We start from the raw sequence: 21,170 nt of genomic DNA, 5'->3' as shown, positions 1-21,170 counted from the left end.
CTTAACAATCATTAACGTCTTATAGGCTGTGATTGCAATAAAGCACAGGGCATAAAAAAGCATGACTAAGAGCACTGGCTGTAGTGCAGAGGGGGTAAAAGGCAGCCAGCACTGGCTTCATTAGAACATTTTTCCTGAGGACTCCCATAAATGAGTTATGGGACAAAATAAAACAAGGTGGGGTAGAAGGGATTGATGGCAGGACTGAGGCTATAACTGACAAATTTGTTCAGTCTCTCCCTGTTTGTCCTCACTTTGGCCTTTGCTCTGCAGTGCCATGAGATGGTGGTGCGTGGCCAGCTGCCAACCTGTGATGAGGACCTGCAGGCCTTAGCTTCCCTGAGGCTTCAGTGTCTGATGGGTGACTTCAGCACACATGCCCCCTGCCCTCCTCTGGACGAGCTTTACCCAGGTCACATGCTAGAGGCTCGGGTCGTCATGTCCCTTTCTGCGCCCCAAGCATTGCCTCCTTGCCAGGTGGCGGCTCAGGACTGCCCCACGGCACAGCGCTTCCCCACGGGCCTTCTGGCAGGGACGCTGTGGAGCCACACAGCTATAGCAGCGCACAAGCAGAAGGTGGAGCAGGACATGCGTCTGCGGAGCCGGCTGAAGGAGGAGGCAGCAGCTGTCATGGGATCCATCTTGGAGCGCTGGAAAGGTCTGGCCGGCTACAGCCGCAGGGACAGTATGGCTGCCTACCTCACAATTGCACGGCAGTGGTCGGGCTTTGGATGCACTCTTTATGAAGTGGACTTTTACATTGTGAGTATTGTGGGGTTTGCTTTAGTTTTATTGTTGGATTAAAAGGTTTTCACTCCCTCAGTGCTGAAGAGTCACTTGGACTCTTGAGATGAATCAAAGCATAGCTGTGAGCTGTCCTGACATCTGCTTACCTTCTCCTCCCCCCCAGAGTTCGACAGGGAGTTTTTCCCAGAAGCTGTGGTTGGGTGTAGCTGCTACATCCGTGTCTCTGTATCGGCAGGGAGAGGCAGAGGCCCTGGAGTCCTTCCCTTATGGCCAGATCTGTTCTTACGGCGTATCTGATAGCAACACCTTCAAGATCACAGCTGGGGATCGGGATCTGCTGTTTGAAACCACCAAGGTATAGTGGCTCACGCCCCAGGTTATCATGTACAGTCTGAAGGTTAAAGGAAGTAAAATCTTTATTTTTTTTTAATTACTGGAGATGTTTCTCCACTGAGCTTAGACACAAGCTATCTCCACTGTAGTCAGGATTCAGTTTGTTTACAGTGCAGGGCCAAGTGGCCTTATCACCATGCAATGTTCTGCAGAGTAAGTGAAAGAAGCATGCTGTCTGCTCATGATACCCCCCCCCCCCCCCCCCCCTTCCTCCAGCTCTCTGACCCACTTTAAAAACACTCATTAATTTGGTCTAAATAGAGAGCACACAACCTGCCCCTGCTCTCCAACCGATGTTAACCACCAAAAGTCTAACATCCTGGCATTAAATGGCAACTGGGGGGTGAGTTTTATTGCAGTGGTTAAATTAAAATATTAGGCAACATTTCTCAGAAGCATGGATGTTCTTCCAAACAGACATTTTTTTTTTTTAAGCAGAGAACAAATCTTGCCTTTCACGGGGCAGATTAGCTTGCATCTTCCCACGCGGAACAAAAAATCCCTCTGTGATCTCTCATGGGGCACAAAAGTGGCTTTTATTTATTTATTGGACGCACAGGCGAATTGAAACGGAGCCCAGTAAGGCTCCTACTTTTATGAACTTAAGGTCTCATATTGCTCTAACAGGAGCGTGCAGGCCTTTTGAGCTACTGGGCAGGAAAAAAAGAGAGAGAGAGAGAACGAAATGGCAGGGGGTGATTGTGGTTGGGCCTGGAGCTAAGGGCGAGATTTGCTGCTCATTCAAGGGTGACAGTTAAAGTTGAAGAGTAGGTGTAGGTTTAAACTTAGAGACTGTTTTACTCTATGTTCTCACACACCATGTTTAGGCAAGCATTAGCAGGACTAAAGTAAGGGTAATGGTCACAGTGGCTTATGGTGGTTTGGTGGTCATGTCCACCAAGGTCAGGGTAACAGCGAGACAGATGAACTCAACAGTGCACTTACTTTTTTCTGATGCTGGATAAAATATGTCAAAGTGATGAAATATCCAAGTACATGTAATGCTTCTTTTTTCTGATCAAGGTGTGTGTGTGTGTGTGTGTGTGTGTGTGTGTGTGTGTGTGTGTGTGTGTGTGTGTGTGTGTGTGTGTGTGTGTGTGTGTGTGTGTGTGTGTCTCTCCTCCAAATTCTGCTAAACAACATCATCCTTGGCTTCTGGAGGATGCAGCTGGATGACATCATCCGTCTCCACCCTTGTGTGACAGTGCCAGACAGACACTGAGACTGCCACCAATCTGACCTCTCTCTCTCTCTTTCTCTCTCTCTCTCTCTCTCTCTCTCTCTCTCTCTCTCTCTCTCTCTCTCTCTGTCACAGCTGACTGAGATCATGCAGCTGATGAATGCGTATTTCAGTGCCATCCGTCACCAGCGAGGGAAAGGGGAAGATGCGGACATCACCATAACAGAAAGCACAGGGGTGGGATTCCATCACCTAGCCTCAACACACAAACACACCCTCCTGGAGCTGCCCTCGCACCCAGTTTGAAGGAGACCCATACCTGGACACCCCCCAACCTCCAACCCCCCACCGTCCTCCTCCACGTGGCCCCTATGAGGCCCAGCCCTGGTCCTCAGGACACCACGCCTCCTCCACTGGGAACGGCACAGCAGCCAAAACAAAGAGAGGGCTGTTTTCGCTCCCCATCCGTGAAAATAAACCCTTGCTGAGCTTTCCAGCTGAAGGAGCTGGCCGATGGAGGAGGAGGGGGGGGTGTCGGGACGGGACGGGAAGGCAAGGGGGTTCTGTTTTGCAAGTGAGGTCAGAAACCCACAGAAACCAATGCGGTTGCTGATGAGCTGTCACACACCCTCCACCCCATCCTGTCACGCAACCACCTCTGATACCCTACATGGCAACACCCCCCCCCCTCGACAATGTGAGACGTTGGCGTGAGCCTTGCTGCATCTGGGAGAGAAGGCATCACAGTTAGGACTTATGGCAACAATAAACTGTGGTACCCCCCTCATGAAGGTATGGTTTAGAGTGAAAACACTACTCTTTCTCTCTCAAAGTGTGCCATATTTGTATTGCCTTTCCTAGAAGGCAGTCGTCCCTCATGCACTGCTGGAATAGTGTTGGGAACTTTCAGTGACACACACACACACACACACACACACACACACACACACCTCTGTCTTTGTCTCTCTCTCTCTTTTTCTTACACACACACTCACTCAGTCACTCTCTCACGTGCCCTTATGCTGACATGTTCATCAGAGACGGTCCGTTTTCATAAGGTCTCAGCCCGGTTTGCATTACCTGGAACTGTTGATGCAGTCAGCCATGTGAACTTGGAACTGGAAACAGATGTTGAACTCTGTAGCTAAGTCACTTTGGCTGCCATTGCCATCTAGACTCTTACCGATGGGATTATCAGTGTGTGTGTGTGTGTGTGTGTGTGTGTGTGTGTGTGTGTGTGTGTGTGTGTGTGTGTCTGTCTATTTGATCAAGAAAAAATGTTTCCTGGATTACACATACAGGATCTGATTTAATTTTGTCTCACAGAAAACCAAAGGATTGTGGAGCTGTTTATACGTTGTTCCCAAATTCTCTCCTGTGTCCTTTGTTGTGCTGCTTGTCTTGGCTGTAATCCTCGACGCGAAACTTTGTTAACACTTGACTGATTGGATAATTTTGCTTATGTCAGTTACTATCCTCCTATACTATACAGCTCTACTCTGCTGAAAATAACAGGTGCTTCTCTGTTTATTGTTGTTATTTTCACAAAATATATATATAATGGAAGAAATCAAACAGAGTACACATAAACCCTTAGTCAGAGATCTGGATCATTTAAGAAGTGACGCCATATTTACCATGCAGTTCCACATCAGTCCCCTGCTATTTAAACAGAAACCTTTTTAATCAGGCCAATGGTTGCTTTTGTAGTATTATTTATGCAAACTTTGCTATTTTTTTACTGTTCTTTATGTCTTAAATGCAGACCCAGATGTGTTTTGATATAAGGTTAACCAAGAGCCATAAATGCTTTTGGTTCTGCTCCTTAAAAGCAGTTCAGATGTGTGAATCCTGTGTAGCTCCATCTTTGTGTTCACTGTTCGAGTATTCTTGTGAAGCCAAAGTTTCGCCAAGTCATGGGTTTGAGCATGGACCAAAGATGTTTTATTTTTTATTTTATTTTTATAACAATAAATTATCCCAAAGCAGTAAAATCCCCCAATCTATATTTGACTGTTTTCAAATTTACTAATTTTCTTTAAACTCGAATGTCAAATATGAAGACATCCTGTTGTATACGTTGTACTCCTTATTTTAATGTAGTAGATTACCGTTTAAGACTTTGATACCGTAGATAGGCTTTGTAAATATCATTTTAGAGTACAGTCTGCTACACCACCCCATGCGATAACCAGCCTCACCATGAAAGGCCTTGACGAGTCATTGCACAGTCAGCCCCGTCTCCTGCTCAGAAGCAGCTCTTTGCTTTTTCTACTGCAGCTGCAGGCAGCTCCGAGCTCCAAGTTTGAAAAGCAGATAAATCAAACTGCCGATGTTGTTGCTTTGTATTAAGCTTGTTTGTATGCTGCATGGTACCTTTTTAATGTAGTGTGTGTGTGTGTGTGTGTGTGTATGTGAGTGTGTGTATAGTTAATTGCACTGTTTGTTTTTAACTAACTTGAAAGTGCAATAAAAACTATAAATACTGTATGTAATTAATAAAAAAAAACAGCACCATTTTACCATATTTAGTGTCAAGTAGTGTTTTGTAGCCTCAGCCGTCATTTCCTTTGTTTCATTTTCAGAAAATGTGCCTCGACTAGCGAAGCAGTGCGAGACTATTGTTTTCAACCAGACGTTTTCTAGAAGGCTGACGTTCGGCTCCAGCAGCAGAGCTGAGAGCAGCAGAGCTGAGAGCAGCCTGCCCTGGAAGCGTCTCTGGATAAAAACAATGGCCGGTTGAGCAAACGTTGCTAAGTGCCTTAACGTTCCCCTGTGGTAATGAGCCTTAACTGAGTTGGATGAACTGCCACCAGAACACTGCAGCTCCAGGTGAAGCAAAAGTGGCGTTTTATCATTTTGTAGATAGGTTAGACTAATGGAAAAATGGTAGAAAACGTGTTTATTCATCATTTCAAACAGGTCCAATGAGCCAAGCAACATGAAACAGTACATTAATTTAATACAGAATGCCAGTGAACCAGCAATTAGTTAAAGTATATTTACAGGCATAGAGATGAAGCGTTAACATGAGATCCTTGTTCATCGGTGCAAACTGTTACCTTTTCTATTGTACCTGACAAACGCCGTTGAAATGTCAACATTTTTGGCTCAGGCCCAACTGGACATTCTTGTTGATCACGTACAGCGGTAACAAATGAGCAACGTGTGTCAGCAGCAGACAGTACAAAGCACCAAGACAGAGATGTCCGGGGTGCCTGCATTACCCATCATGCAACACGGTCCGCCAATCTTACTCCCATCACTCGAGGCAATCATGTCTGTAGGCTGTGGACGTTTTACTGTAAATCTACTGCACAAAAACGTAGTACTGTAGTCAGTACAAAAATAGAGCAAAACAAGGCAACGGTTGTCTGACATTGCTGAAAACAACAGGCTACAAGGCAGGGAAGCTGGATATAGGGGAAAAAAAGAGAAAAAAACTATCAACAGACGTTTATAGATTGTTTTGTACAAGATATATTGATGCTCTCTGCACAGAAGAACTCTTACTTTCACTTCACTGGACTGTTTTATTTAAACTGGGTTTGAGCATCTCATGGATGTGATACAGTTCAGTCCATTTCACTTTTTGGTTAATAAAATAACTGTTATGGCTGTTAACAGTCATCCATCAGTCTCTTTTCAAGCCAATACGTATTTATTTTATCAGAGAAGCAGCTATAGCCAATGACCTGTCTTTTTGGGACACCTATGTGTAGGAGAACATATTTTGAAAAGTGAAGACGTTGAGTTAGAATAAACTATCTAAAGAATGTATGCCGACTCAACTGTAGTTGAGACAGAAGACAACATGTCCGTTCACTGTTCCTGCGTTCCCCAGGAGATGTAGTCGGGCCGCGTGGCCGCGCTGTACTCATCGATCAGCTGCTGGACCACTTCCCGAGAGTTGTCCAGCTCGTCGAAGTTGTCCTTGAATATGTCCTCTTTGCGGAACTGCTCCAGGAAGGCTTCCCGCTTACGCAGTTTGTCGTACTGCCGGCACGTCCGCTCAAACAGCTGTGGGGACAACAGAGACGACGTGTAAGCGATACGTTTCAGTTTCTCACTCTGACTTATTTAAAACTTTGAACACTTTTTGTTTTGTTTTTTAACTTCTGTGTTACCAGAAAGGAAAACGAAACGTATGACTGCATTTCCCCTTACTTGAATTAAAATGTGGGCATTATAATATGACCGTCTGTAAAGACAGGAAGTCATTTAATGACATCACAGGGCTGCAGTTTCCCCTCAACTTCACAGCTCGTGTTTTAAACCACTAAAAGGCGGAAAAAGAGGAATTCAACAGGATGAAAATCCAAAAACCTAATTTTTGTGGAATTCCCCTCCAACTGCTGACGTTTTAGGATAATGCACATCCTTCAAGTATTGGCTCAGAACAAACACAGGTCTCAACTGTATGAATGTCTGGACAGATTAAGGTGATGCAACTCCTCAGATGAGCACTTACAGAGGAGATACTTGTGTGGTTGGCCATCATCAGGCCGCTGACTCGGTGGGCCGAAGGCAGGTACGGAGACTTCCTGGACAAAGCCACCTGGATGCTGGCGGGACCCCAGGGAATGAAGCTGGCAAGTTTACGCTCCCGGATCCTTTGGAGGCTTTTGTGGACCTACAGTAGAGTACGAGAAAGTTCTTTAAGCCGTCTGGAATTCATACAAATGGAGATGGAAACCGGACGCTCGTACCTGCGTGGGGTCCACCTCTCCCTGGATGATGTTGAGGATGGCGATGTAGCAGTGGCTGGGCTGCCTCTCTCGTCCTGTGGACACCATCACGTTCTTGGGCTGCAGGAGCCTCCTCATCACATCCAGCACCGTGGTCTTCCTCACGCTAGCAACCTGAAACACGGCGCGTTTACCGACTACAACTTCTCAGGGGCTTTCGGTGCTTTAAATATGAACCGCGAATTGCAAGATTGCTTTTCATTACAGTCCACCGATGCTCTTATGTCACTCACCGACTGGTCAGTAGTAAGTGGTGTGTAGCCAGTCATGAGGAAGTGGAGGCGGGGTGTGGGGATGAGGGACGCGATCAGGCCAATGAGGTCGTTGTTCATGTAGCCCGGGTAGCGCAGCGTGGTTGTGCTGGCAGACATGATGGTGGAAACCTGTGTGTGTGTTAAAGGTACAGTACAGCTCAGACACAGGAGGTTTAAATGTACTACAATATGCTAAGAGCTTACACAGAAGTTATGAGGAGTTAGATTAATTCATTCATTTCAAAATCTCCAAGTGTGGTTCCTGTCAAACAAGCTGTTGCACCAGCTTGTTTGACAGCGCCTCATTTCCAAGGAAGCTGAAATCCGGTCCGACGTGCAACCGACTCGCCAAACTAGTTTATGAAGCTCGTCGAGCTGGAAGTGAGCGTCTAGTAGAGCCCGTCTCGACGTTCGCCTTTTGTTTGAACACAGCCTGGTAGTCGGGTATATCTAAACCCCCGCTGACTGACGAGCTGTGAAAACAACCGGAGGAGGAGGAGGCCGTAACAACTCACCAGCTGATTGATCTGGGAGAACGAGGGGTTCTGGATGTGCAGCCTGTCGGTGGCGATGCGATTCAGAGCCGTGTTATCCAACACCACCTGATGTGACGCGCACACACACACACACACACACACACACACACACACACACACACACACACACACACACACACACACAATTATTAGTCACATGAAGAGATAACAGAAAAGAAAGAGAGGAGATTCCCTCCTGCTACCGATGTTAAAGAAAGAGTAGGAGTGTGTCCGTGTGAGGACTCTTAAAGGGTAACACAGTGAGCCGAATGTTAAACACACATTGCACAGTTGCAACAGGGGGACAGATGCTATTAGCTCTCTGGCTAACTTAATCAATATGAAGGCCTTATGCATGACCCTGGAGGAAGTAGGTATTAGAGAGAAAACACCATTAGACTGCTGCAGCATCTCAGACTAACACAATCACCAATGTAGGACTGACTTTTATTAAGTTTGATTGCTGGCACTGCAGTCTGCTTCTTTATTAGTCTGTTACACAATCACTGAGGCGGCCTAAGAAGTGGGATTGTCTACTGACGTGAGAAGTTCCTCATTAGGGGAGTGCTATCGACGATATTGGGTGGACCTATTGTCCCCTCCCTACGTTTTTGTTTACGTTTCTAATTAGAGGAGGTTATTTGAGAGAATGTGAGTCTGATGAAGCGGCACTTGGTGTCAAACCGTTAAGTCTTCAAATACATTTTCTTGCCTTAAATCTGTAAGCTCCAGTTCACTTTGGACCTAAAGTCAGAAGTTTCCCCTGATTGTCACAAATGAGGTCAGTGGATTTTAGAATGACTAAAGGAACTGTAAAGTGCATCGCAATATCACGTTCATAACCTTATAAGACAAGCGACAACTGGGCAGTCAAATCACAAAACCACACACAGGGTGAGGTAACAATCTGTCTTGTTTCTTGTTTCAGCTCATTGATAGTGGAGCAGTTCAGCTACAGTGTTTTATTTTGAAAAGCTAACCGGGGCTCGTATAAAAGTGTGTTTTAAGCTTCATCTTGTGGAGCTTGTTTAGAGCCACGGCTGCGATTAATCGACATCCATTCAGCTGCTCACCACGCAGTCTGCATTCTGGGTGAGCCTCTTCAGCGTGAGCAGCGAGTTGTACGGCTGAACGACCACGTCGCTCATCTCATCCTGGTTTGGGAAAACAGAGTACGTCTGCACCAGCTTCTTTGGGTACCTGCAGGTCAGAATATGTAGTATTCACACACAGACACACCAGGGAACAAGTTGTTTTCCAACAAGTTGCATCTCTGTTTGTTGACCTGTCGTTGAGTTTCTCCAGCAGATAGGATCCGAGCCCCGAGCCCGTCCCCCCAGCGATGGAATGACACAGGACGAATCCCTGCGAAGACCAACAGTTACTCACGTTTACAGCAGTGTGCCACGTGTGTATGAAGCTCACTGTAAACTCCAGAAAAAGCCAAATGTGTGTGTGGGTGAGCATATGCCTCTCGCCCTTGGCAGTTATATAAATGGGAGTGCAGCCCCACCTCACAAATAGGCTCCCTCTCCCCCCCAACACAGCCCTGTAATACCTGCCTTCCACACTCGCCCGGCTATTATCACAAGACGTTCTCCACGCCACACCCTGCCAACACACACACACACACACACACACACACACACACACACACACACACACACACACACACACACACACACACACACACACACACACACGGCAGCTCGGCCCACCTTCTTAACCGACACACCCACACAAGAGCGCACACTAAATAATAATGTGGATGTGTTACAGAAATTGCAGACCTTGAGAGGAAATGTGAGTTTTTTTCTTTAATGGGAGGCTGGCAGCTGAATGAAGAAAAAGAGGCTAAGAATAATAGTGAGGCGTGTGTGGGGCTCTGCTAGTTTCAGGATGTCAGGCACCGGCACCATTTGAACACAGTTTGCATCAAGTCATTGGTTTCTATTTTACCGCAATAAAAGATGTAAGTCATGTTTGAGTACGATCGAGTGTTGCCTGATATTATTCAGACCGTGGATGAATTACTGAACGGGCAGAGGCCCCGGGGCCGAAGAGCTACACCTGCAAAATGTCACCGAAAGACGCCAAACCACCACAAACAAGTCGTTTCCTGTTTGTTTGAGCCGGTCTGGGTCATCGTGCTTTAATACAGGCTTGTGTCCATTATTCAAGACAAAGTTCCTGCTGTTTCCACAGGTTCAATCTGAAATGAACTCCTCCCACTAACTACAAACGATGAATGCTTTTGATGTTTTCTTGCATGTTTGGGGTACGAGTGTAAGTTGACTATGCTTTGTAATATTTCTGTCTACACGCAACAACATCACGTTACTTTTAAATCAGTTGTTGTTTTTTTTAAATTCCAGACTTGCCTCCAGACTGTCACTGCCATCTGCCTCCCGGTCAATGATGTCAAAGATGTCTTCTTGGATTTTTTTGCCCTAGAGGGGGAAGGATAAAAACCAGAGCAGAATTGTAGATGTATTACATGTTTGTTTTTGGTTTTTCAGGGTTCCAAAAAGAAACGCGTCATTCCCGGTGATCACCTGTGAATATCCACTAGCCCAGTTGTTCCCAGCGCCTCCTCCGTGCTCAGACAGGTAGATGTTCTCCGGGTTGTAAAGGTTTGCGTACGGAGAGTTGAGGATGGAGTGGATCACTCTCGGCTCCAGATCCAGCAGAACCGCGCGTGGGATGTAGTGCTCATCGTCAGCCTGTGGTGTTTTAGGAATAACCAGGAGTTATCTGGTGATACTGCTGTGTGTGTGTGTGTGTGTGTGTGTGTGTGTGTGTGTGTGTGTGTGTGTGTGTGTGTGTGTGCGTGTGTGTGTGTGTGTGTGTGTGTGCGTGTGTGTGTGTGTGTGTGTGTGTGTGTGTGCGCGCGCTTGTAGAGTCAGAGTTCCTTTCAGTTTACACTACAACCACTCCATCTAGTGGCACATAGTGTTGCTGCACAAAGACTGAACGTTCAATCTTCATGGTGAGCAGAAAACATGCTCCGTTTGTAACGTGTGATGTGAGCGATAATGTTACCTGATAGAAGAACACATCCTTTCTGTCGTTCCCTTCAGTAGCAAACTCCTCCACGATCCCCTCTGGACTGATGCCATGCTCTGCACACAGCTGCTTCCAAAACTCAAAACCAACTGCAAAAAAACGGGGGGGAGAGAGAGAGAGAGGTTAGCAGAGCGTTGACGTTAGGTAGCCGTTTGTAATCTTAATGATATCATAACCTGCGTTGTTGTCTGAATGACACCACGCAGGTAACGTCAGTTAACGGTAACGTGTCTTGTACTTGTAACGTTAGAGATCCCGTTACCCACTCGTAGGGTAAGCTAGGTCATGCTGTCGCTGTTTGTGTTTGCTATATTTAGATCTTTGCTAGATTTGATATTAGCACTCAGCTAGCTAACGCCTTTACGTGACAGATCATCCTAGCTAGCTAACTTAAATGTTGGCCATTGGCTAACGTTGTATGGTTCGAGTGTGAGAAGACGGGTAGCAATCTTAACATTCATCTCGTCGGTCACGTACTTTGATTTCCACACTGTCCGAGCTGGAGCGTTATGATTTCCCGAGGCATCTTCGGTATTGCGGTGCTCCTTATTTAGCTAGCCTGCTAGCCTGCTTGCTAGCTAAACAAAACAAGAAAAGTCGAACTGCTGCTCACACTGCTCCACCACCAGCCCGCTGCTTCCCGCTTGGTGCTGATGTGACGCTCCAAGCAGACTTCTTCTGCTGTGTGTAGGCGGATTGCTGAGCGACAATAAAGGTGACTACCGCCGACTACTGTGTCGGAGTTTGTCGAGTCATAAAGCAGACTTTTCAACACATTGCAAACCATGTTCCAGGCAGAAAATCCAGGTAAAATGTACGGACTCCTCGCTTTTACAAGCCAACTTCACATGAAAGCCATGAAGGTTGCGTCCATTCTCTGGTTTAAATTTGTTTCCAATGGCGATTTGAACGTTTTATTTTGAAAGTCTTTACCGGAAGTGTCAATGTTTCTACCTTGACGTTCACGGAGATGTGTTCATTCATTGCCCCCCAGTGGCCATTTTCTGTAACTACATATCTCTGTATTTTAAAAGAGAGAGGGGTACATGTTACAAAAACAGCAGTCACAGTTTACAATGTAAAATAATATGAATATCGTGTGTGTGTGTGTGTGTGTGTGTGTGTGTGTGTGTGTGTGTGTGTGTGTGTGTGTGTGTGTGTGTGTGTGTGTGTGGGTGTCTATTTTAAATGGACCAGATTTGGAGGGAGCTAAGTATTTGTATGACTGTGACAAATACTGTTGCTTCTACAATAAGATACATTTTTGATCCATAATGAAATTAGTTTGTTTGTTTGTTTGTTGTTTCGAGAGCGTTTAATGCTTGATTTGATCATAATAATCAGCCCCAGCTGTATTGTATATATTCTGCCTCTAAGAAAAACTGAGAAAAACTATAGATGCATGACTATAGATAGTGCATCTATAGTCATGAGTTTTTCTGCCCCCTTGTGGTCACAAAGTGTAACTGTAGCTGAAAACTGCTAATCAAGTTAGACACAATAGCATAGTGTTATTTCCGGTTAAGTCATTCGAAATAAAGCCATTACAGTAGGATGTAGTTATACACTGTGGCCACTGGATGGCACTGCAGACAGCTTATAAATACAGTTAACGCTTTTAATAAGCCATCAACTTCTGAGCCATTCTTCTTATAACAGTTTATGGTGCCAAGCCTAAAGGCAGACACAGTGGCGTACACAATTTTCCGATTTTCCATCTACAATATGTACAATCAATATTTTAAATGTCACGATAACGAACTTTTACATTGAAGATCATTTTGAAACCAGACCTCCTCTGTTGCATTTCTGGGTCACAGCTCGACGGACGTGTTTCTGACATTTCAATGTTTTACAATACATAGAATGTAATCACCCTTTTATTGCACACAAACTGCAACATATTTAATCGAACAACGGAGCCTAAATATGTTTTATTTGCTCAACTTTATTTGGTTCGCACACTGCCATGCACAATTATAAATGACAAACTAGAAACAAAAGAAATAGAAACATGACTATTTTAACCTAAAGGAGGTTTTCATGATGGCTTTGACACGTTTGTCAATTCAGGCTACTGCTTCAAAGTAAACAAAAACAAACGATTCCCATTGCACTTGAACGCAGCATGACGCAGGGCCTGAAGGGACTCTGATTGGTCCGTTGAGGACTCAGAAAAACAGGAATCAGGTTACGCCATATTGTCAGCCTCAGAAGAGAGCGCGTCATTTCTTAAAAAATGCCGAAATAGTACGTGTCATCTTACTTTAAAACATGTCGTCACTGTTTTTAATAACATGCTTGCTTGTATTATAATGTGGTCTTTAGTGTTAGACGCTATCACGATGAGACAGCTAGCTTAGCTTAGCTGTTAGCTTAGCAATTCATTAGCCGAGACCTGTTAGCCGATGTTGTGAGTGGAGCTGCTCCGTGGCGCTGTGGGTCACCGCATGTAACGTTAACTCTTTCTACTAATGTCTTTATTTAACAGGCGGACTTTATTGACTGTACACGCTAAAATGGCGCACCTTGGTGCAACGGGAGACGCAGCTGCGGATGATTGCTCCGTCCAGCAAGGGTCTAGTGTCTGCCTGCGGAGTCGACCGTGCTCCAGCGAGAGAGACGGTGATGTCCGGGCGGTCAAAGCGGCTCTTCAGTCCAGGCTGGGGCCCTACGAGCCGGTCCTGACCTACCTACAGTCCGTCCTGGTGTGGGAGAGACCTCTACAGTGTGTGCTTCTCTACACCGCGGTCAACGTGGTGTTCTGGTGAGTTCCAGCTCTTACTTTAATACATTTTAATGGTTAACTCGTTGTGTTTGCCCGAGCTCGTGTTTACTAGTGTCATAGCAACCTGCTTTTAGACAATACAGAGTCGTCAGCAGGTGTGACCGCGTGACAGCTGGTGCTTTTTACACAAAGCAAACGCTTAACCTGTCAGTTGAAGACGAGACAGATGGCTGACTAGTGGCTCTATTTATAGACTCTACAGACACTTCTACCGTTTCCTTTAGCTTGATGACAGCGTGGTGCCGTGGTGTCATCCGCTTTACCAATCCTCTGCACTTTACACGTCAATGTGTTTTCACCACAGAAGTTAGAGGAATGTAATTTTAGTGTGGCGCAGCACATCTATGAGGCATTAAGCACGTGTCAGTGAATAGCAGTATATTCCTGTATGTCTGGTTTACCAAGTGTGATCAGCCCTGAGACCAGAACTGTACTCCACGAGACAAGACTTGGTTAAATTCGGTGACGGTGTTATTGTTGTACGGTAAGAAGCACTGACCTGAGGAGAAGCTGGGTCGGCCGGTCTGCTGATGGAGTTCAGTCATTCAGACTTTATTCCATTAGACCACCGGGCGTGTAAAGCCACTCGTCCACACACTCAGTGGCTAGTTTCTGCCCAAAGAAATGCACTTCTGATCTAATACATGTACTATGTTCATATCATTCTATACAATATTCATATGTGCACCTATTTGTTTAAAAGAAATACCTCTGTACATAATAGTCATGTCTATTCTTAATTTGTCCTTGTTATGTAACGGTTATGTGCAAGAAAACGGGGTCAAATTCCTCGTGTGTACATATTTGGCCAGTATAGATGACGAGGCGTTGCTCACTGAGGTCGTCTTGTTTTCCCTTTTTTAAAGCACCAGGTGGAAAACGGACATAGCTCACAAAATAATTCAGTCCTAAACTACCACACAATGAAATGCGTCTTCAGAAAGAGAGTTTAAGCATTTGTCAACAGGTGCCATTTTATTGTTTTGCATCAATTTGTAGTACAAGTACATATTGTTGTGTTCCTGTAGGGCTAGTTTTACTAAGACAATTACATTTTTTGTTTTTCTTAACTTAATTAAAATTAATGAATTAATTGCACTGCTGCCCCAAATACCAACACCTCTCGCTCTGCCAACAAACTCTTTTGTTTCGTTAATCTCTGCTGATTGGCAGAATCCTGTAACATTGTTGTAGTCAACACATTATGAGGTCTTGTGATCTGAAAGTGGAGCAACACATCGGGACGTTAATTGTTGTGGACAACACTCCTTCAAAGATGGAGCCACATTAAACAACACCTGCGATATCAAGAAGCAGCCTGTAGCTTTTCCATTGTAAGCGAAAAGGACATTTAACTGTCAACCCTTTCTTTGTTGGTCCCTCTTTAGTACATGTTATTAATACCACAGTAGTGGCATCAATATGTGAAGAAGAAAATGTCACATTCTTTCCTCAGTGAGTGTAATCTCATGCTCTATGTGCAATAAGTAGTGAGTGTAACACACACCAGAGGGAGGGGAGACTTCCCCTTTTCTTCATTCTGAGTAAAGGAAACAGTAGCTCACTACTCACAGTGTTCTATCACTTTGTATATCGTTACTGCTCTGTCTCTTCAGCTCTGTTTTTATCACCCTCCAGGTTCTTTGCCCTGACCTCACTGCGCCTGCTGTTCCTGCTGGCTTCTGGTCTGGCTGTGGTCGTCTGTGTTGATACCTGGAGAAATAAGATCTGGCCGGTGATCGGAGGTGATAGATGTGGATTAGTCAGAATAGATATGTAATCAGTCCGCAGGGAAAGGGATTTCTATTCTAAAAACAGTTAGTAACCTGATTTTGAACTTGTGTCACAAACCAAGAGATCAAAGTGCTGAAACATTTGAGAAGAAAATGCAACACAATTTTGACTTTTTCTATGTTGCACATGTTTCTTTAAGTGATGAATGTTCTCTCTCTACACAGTCAGAAACCTGGACGACTCAGAAAATGAGAGGTTTGTTACTGTAACCATCCGCCTTAAAAGATAATACCAACAATAATACTTGTATAATGCAGATAAAGGTATTAATCATTTACCTTTTTTTTTTCTTTTTTTTTTTTCTTCTTCTTCTTCTAGCTGGGGTCTGGTGCAGCCGGGCATCCTCAGTGTGCCTGAGCTGTGCCACCACATCGCTGAGGCCTGGGTCAGTGGAGCAGTTCTCTTATCCAGTGTGGTGCAGTACAAACAGCATCACCCTGGCAAGGTGAGCGCCGCACACAATAGGAAAAAAAACCTATATATATATATATATATATACACACACGCACACACACGCACACACACATACACATACATACATACATACATACATACATAGCACATCATCTGTTTTTGGTATGGGAACACATCTTTTAAATGTAATGTCTGTCACATTTTATTTCGAAATCATGCAAAATCCCAAGTATATTTAAAGTCATCAGGTTGAAATCTTATTCATTATTCTCAAACTAGGCACAACAATTCATCCCATATTATAATTATAGTGATTATGATAACAGTGAGTGAATGAGTGAATGTCAACATGTTGTCCAGCCCTATTCTGGTTGTACGCATCAGATGTGACATGTACCATCGTTGTGTGTATGGTACATGTGTATATGTATAGTATTCTAGGTGCTGACTTGACTCCCTGTGTGTTGTTGCTCTGTGTCAGTTCTGCATCCTGACCTGTGGAGTGTTCAGCTGCTTGGCTGTGGTTGGAAGCTACATTCCTGGACTGGTGCTCTCCTACTCTGCTGGTGAGTCCCGGCGGTTTAATCGGTTCTAACTACAGATCCCGGCTCCTTCACAGGGCCGCATTGGCAGGGAAACTCAGCTTGACTTAAAAAATACATGGGTGCTGAAACCAGATCTGTGGGGCTCCAGTACCAGAGCCTGGCCTGTGAGGTGATTTAAAAACCCGGGGATGAAGCGCACAAGGAAGGAGTGAGTGAGTGAGTGAGTGAGTGAGTGAGGCAGGGAATGGAGCCAGGCAGAAAGCAAAGGAGGTCAGGCTGAGACAGGGCTAATCTCCAAACCTCTAACCAGTGTGGACTGGAGAGCCGGGGAGGCACGAGCTGCCAAGACCTTCTCCTCTGACGTCTGAAACGACCCACAGCTGCTCTACATGTGAACTGCTGCTCCCTCTGCCCCACTTCGTCTGTATCTCTACTGAAGCTCTCACAGGCGTGTGTCTTAAGTGATGAGAGTAATCTAGGAACTGAATCTGTACGGAACATAAACAAACGCAGCTTTTATCGTACCGTTTTTGTACTGAACGACCCCAACAGAAGTCCTTCCTGTTTTTCTAATGACACGTTTTCTGTTCCTCTCCTCTAGTGTGGGCTACTGTCCTGGCTCCTCTGGGAGCCTATCACAGGGTTTTTCAGCATGTGTGTATGAAGCTGGATCCGGTCCTGCAGCGACTGGACTTCAGCGTTTGTGGCTACATGATGTCAAAGCCCATTGATAATCAGTGTGAGTATTGCATCACGTTTAAACATTTTACATTTTGATATTTAGAACTTTCTGTGTGCTGATCTGACTGCAAATACATTGAAAATAAAGTCAAAGCCACAATAGGACCTTAAACACAGAAATGTTACGTAAAGATAGCTTTCACTCAGATTTCACAGTGTTATTCTTCTGAGCATCAAGGTTTAATCGAAGAACAATTGAACATGGTACGTTAGATATACGTGATGTCTTCAGGCTGCTCATTTGGACTTTGGTTCCACTTGTTAAACTGATGACATGGCACTGTTTGTGACTGTAAATGTAAACATGTTGTCTATATGTACGTCGTTCCTCTCTGCAGTCCTGCGGAGGCCTCTCCGTGGCTTAGCCTCAGGTGAAGACAATGATAGCGAGGAGGAAGAGTTGGCTGCTTTCTGCCCATCAGTAAGTCTGTTTAACTCCCAAAGTCTCTTGATATTTTAATTAATCCGCTACTTATTCTGTTAATATCGATGTTGGGGAACATCTTATTATGCCTCATAATAATATATTATTGCCTCAGGCATTTTATATATATATATATACACACACACACACACACACACACACACACACACACACACACACACACACACACACACACACACATACAAACATACAACAACTTATAAAATATGTAACATTTTCACTCCTGTCTCTCCTAGTTCGATGATGCTATCGTTGCGAAAGAACTTGCTCTGACCGACTCTGAGCACTCTGATGCTGAGGTGTCCTACACTGATAATGGGACATTTAACCTATCGCGTGGTCAGACCCCGCTCACAGAGGGCTCTGAGGGTAAGTGTGCAGCTGTTCCAGATGTTCTCTTCCTTTATTTTCTTGTTGGTTCTTGTCCCTCACTGTGTCCCTGTCTGTATTTTTGGTCAGATCTTGACAGACACAGTGACGCTGAGGAATCATTTGCTCAAGACCTCCAAGGCTTCCCCTCCATCAACCCCGATGCCACTCTGATGGATGACGACGACGACGACACAAGCATAGGTCTGCTGAGTCTGTCCGCGCTGGCTAGTCACCGGGCCTCAGTGCTGGATGTAGATGCTCATCTGGACTCGGACCAGGAGGACCTGGATGCAGAACTCTCTCTCAGCGGCCTGCCACCTGCCTCTGATTTCGCTGGAGAGTTGGCCGGAGTCATCGCCAGCAACATGATCCAGGCCGCGCTGGCCGGGGCGATGCAACCTCGGCCTCCTCGCAGAGAAGGCCCTCCCAGGGCCGGAGCCCACCGGAGCTACCGCAAGCAGTCCAGCTCCGAGCTGGACACGGACTTGGACGGAGAGGACTTTGAAATGCTGGATCAGTCTGAACTGAACCAGATGGATCCCCTTGGAGGAGGAAGGAGTAGCAGAGAGAGCCAGGGGCCTAACTTCTTGTCTAGCCTGCTAGGTAAACCACAGTAGTGCGTGTGCGTGTGTGTGAGAGTGTGTGCGTGTGAGAGCGTGTGCGTGTGTGTGAGTGAGTGAGACTTCATGCGCAGTGTTCATGTGATGAGCTGTGATTGTGTGAGATGATTTTAGGTTCCAGCAGCCCTGCTTCTAATTGGCATCAGATTATCACTGTGAAGACGTTTATTTTTTATTTTTCCTACCTGTTCACACTCTTTCCTCCCTTACTTTTAAACCCTGATCATCCAGACTTTTACTTTGTAGGCTGAGCAATAGGAAATGCAACAACATACATTAAACACATTATTGTTAACCAGCATTGTTGAGCCATGTTGCAGTCTTGTACTTATGTGCACCCATAATTTACAAGGGTACTTGGTAATTACTTAAAAATAGAGAACAGTGCCCATAAAATCTTTTTTACTATACAGGGCTATTTAACATGGGACCAAATATGACATTCCTGTTGGTTGAGCTGAGCCATATTACTTTGATAACAACACTATGGAACAGCATTACATGTTGGAATAGTCGATATAGCTAAATAAACCCCTCAGTTCTTTCAAAGAACCATCAGTTCACATTGCTGTCGATATTATTGCTCTTCTGTAATCTGATAGTTGATTTATTTTGTTACAGGTTTACAGATTTTAATTGACGTTATTTAGACTCTTGTCAGCAGTTCTGAATTTGGACAGTGATTCTCTTCCGTAATGAATATGAAGAATATTTGCATAAAAGTTTCAGTTCATTTTTGTTTCTTTCTCTGCTGTCTTAACAATCGGGGACATCTTCATGCATTTTGGGTGCTTCTTTTCTTTAAAGAATGTCCCATTCTTATGATATCTGACCTGGATGTTTGCTGTTCATTGTATTCATGAACTTGTGCCCCAGGAGGAGGTCTGTTTCCTATTTCTATGTGAGTATGTTTTCATTTCCCTGCCTTTTTAATACAGCTCAATAGCATCATATCCATGTTTAATACCTTGAATAAACCCTCAGCTTTGTTTTTCAAAAATAATATTTAAACACATTTCTTTTACCATCTTTGTATTTCATGTAACTGACAGTCATGCTGAACTTTTTAAAGAGAAACATCTGATATTCTTCAATACATAGATCTTTTACTATTTTAATGGGGGAACATGTTTACATCAACATTTGGTATAGAACGTTCTCCTTCTATCCTTTTTTAAAAGTGTTAGTAAAGGTTTGATGTGGTGTTTATGTGCTGGTCAGCCGGATTTCTGTTTGATGGACAAACCATGTCGGTAAGACAAAACCTGACTGTGGAAATGACACCTCAAACTAAAATGAGCCACAGTCGAGATTTATTCAAATGAGAAAATGCTTTTTAATAGACGCATTGCTCTCTTTAATTATATTTTGAGAGGGAAATTATAGCAGCAATTATTATTTAACACAATAGAAAAAACAGCTGGATTCACATTCAGACGGTAGTAGATACAAATGTGCACTGTTTAGGAGTTTGCTGGGATTTTTAGGTTAAAAAAAGAGCAGGTTGTAGTTCTCTGACTGACCTCAGTTAACCAGAATGTTGCTGTTTGCTGCTCCAGGAAGAGTCAGTTTCCTCAGTATGAGTGATCTGTAGTCAGTTTGATAATGTAATGTGCATAGTAGTGTATATTATTCTCTGTAAACTGGTTTTGATATGTTTTGATGTGCAAATGTTATTGAATAAAATGTTTGCAATTAAATCTGTCTTGGTGTTATTTCAAGTGACAGGAGTTGAAAGGTGAATCGTAAGTTCAGATAAAGTTCTTGAGACGGTTCCCAAAGTTACCGTGAGGAACTTTTAACTTGTTATGGAACGGTCTCACATTTATACTAGTGCCCCTCTATGACCTACATGTGTCAGTGAGAAGATTGTCTAATTCTATACAGTTATTCTTAATGCTTGTCATCGGTGCTCTTAGGTCGGAGTGCGTGTAAAATCAGATGAAACTCCCTCCGCTCAGACTCCAGCGGGGCCTGAGGCAGAGACGAGTTCACGGTGGACAGACCCAGGTCAGCTCTCACTGCAGCCTTCGACCTCTTCTTCACAGCGAGAGAAGAAGAGCTCAGCACCCGGCAGCAGTGTCTCCTCATCCAGAAAGGAGCTGAGCTCCACATTTCGTCCACAGGGACTGGCAAGTCTTAAAAAGTCATAGTATAGTATGTCCATAAACGTCATAGTATATTATGTTGAAAAGTCATGAGAAAATCATAGTATGTCAAAAGCAGTGATAAAAATGGAAATAAGGGCTGGATTAAAGAATAACTGACATTACAGAAAGCTTCTGAAAAATGTGCATCTTAAAATGTCAATCAAAAAAGCCACATTATCATATTTTTCTCATCTTCTAACATGATAAATGTGTGAGCATGGACTTTATCTGTGGTTATTAAACTACTGTCATAGTATATTAAATAAAAAAATACTTCAGTTTAGTATGTCAGATAAAGTCATGAAGTTATGTATAGCATGTTGAAATTTTTTAAAAAATGTCATAGTATAGTATGTCAAATAAAGTTATAAGAAGTC

General features: G+C 44.3%; 3 protein-coding genes across 3 annotated transcripts in view; 2 read left to right on the top strand and 1 right to left on the bottom strand.

Annotated features, from left to right (window-relative positions):
• plekhh3 (pleckstrin homology, MyTH4 and FERM domain containing H3) overlaps nucleotides 1–4,847 on the top strand; it is a 31,215-nt gene extending 26,368 nt beyond the window's left edge. The window contains exons 11-13 of the mRNA XM_068718321.1: nucleotides 274–762; nucleotides 911–1,102; nucleotides 2,456–4,847. Coding sequence (XP_068574422.1) covers nucleotides 274–762; nucleotides 911–1,102; nucleotides 2,456–2,626 — 852 coding nt within the window. The 3' untranslated portion in view covers nucleotides 2,627–4,847. The remainder of the gene's footprint in view (nucleotides 1–273; nucleotides 763–910; nucleotides 1,103–2,455) is intronic.
• A 352-nt stretch (nucleotides 4,848–5,199) lies between these two features.
• tubg1 (tubulin, gamma 1) lies at nucleotides 5,200–11,746 on the bottom strand. Its single transcript, XM_068718844.1, has 11 exons — nucleotides 11,402–11,746; nucleotides 10,901–11,013; nucleotides 10,414–10,581; nucleotides 10,240–10,308; nucleotides 9,144–9,223; nucleotides 8,932–9,058; nucleotides 7,838–7,924; nucleotides 7,302–7,451; nucleotides 7,030–7,182; nucleotides 6,792–6,953; nucleotides 5,200–6,340 (listed from the first exon to the last, which is right to left on the bottom strand). The coding sequence occupies exons 1-11, from the start codon at nucleotides 11,448–11,450 to the stop codon at nucleotides 6,143–6,145; spliced, it is 1,356 nt and encodes a 451-aa protein (XP_068574945.1). The 5' UTR covers nucleotides 11,451–11,746; the 3' UTR covers nucleotides 5,200–6,142.
• Nucleotides 11,747–13,079: 1,333 nt separating this feature from the next.
• Nucleotides 13,080–20,343, top strand: retreg3 (reticulophagy regulator family member 3). Its single transcript, XM_068718878.1, has 10 exons — nucleotides 13,080–13,174; nucleotides 13,416–13,691; nucleotides 15,351–15,457; nucleotides 15,671–15,701; nucleotides 15,825–15,951; nucleotides 16,402–16,486; nucleotides 17,067–17,204; nucleotides 17,545–17,627; nucleotides 17,888–18,020; nucleotides 18,111–20,343. The coding sequence occupies exons 2-10, from the start codon at nucleotides 13,444–13,446 to the stop codon at nucleotides 18,638–18,640; spliced, it is 1,482 nt and encodes a 493-aa protein (XP_068574979.1). The 5' UTR covers nucleotides 13,080–13,174; nucleotides 13,416–13,443; the 3' UTR covers nucleotides 18,641–20,343.
• The last annotated feature ends 827 nt before the right edge of the window (nucleotides 20,344–21,170 follow it).

This window comes from Cebidichthys violaceus, unplaced genomic scaffold (assembly GCF_023349555.1).
Source record: "Cebidichthys violaceus isolate CVI_PGR_0920_01 unplaced genomic scaffold, fCebVio1.0.p SCAF_23, whole genome shotgun sequence".
Lineage (NCBI taxonomy): Eukaryota > Metazoa > Chordata > Actinopteri > Perciformes > Stichaeidae > Cebidichthys > Cebidichthys violaceus.
Note: the sequence above shows the minus strand (reverse complement) of the source record. Positions and strands in the feature narration are given on the sequence as shown.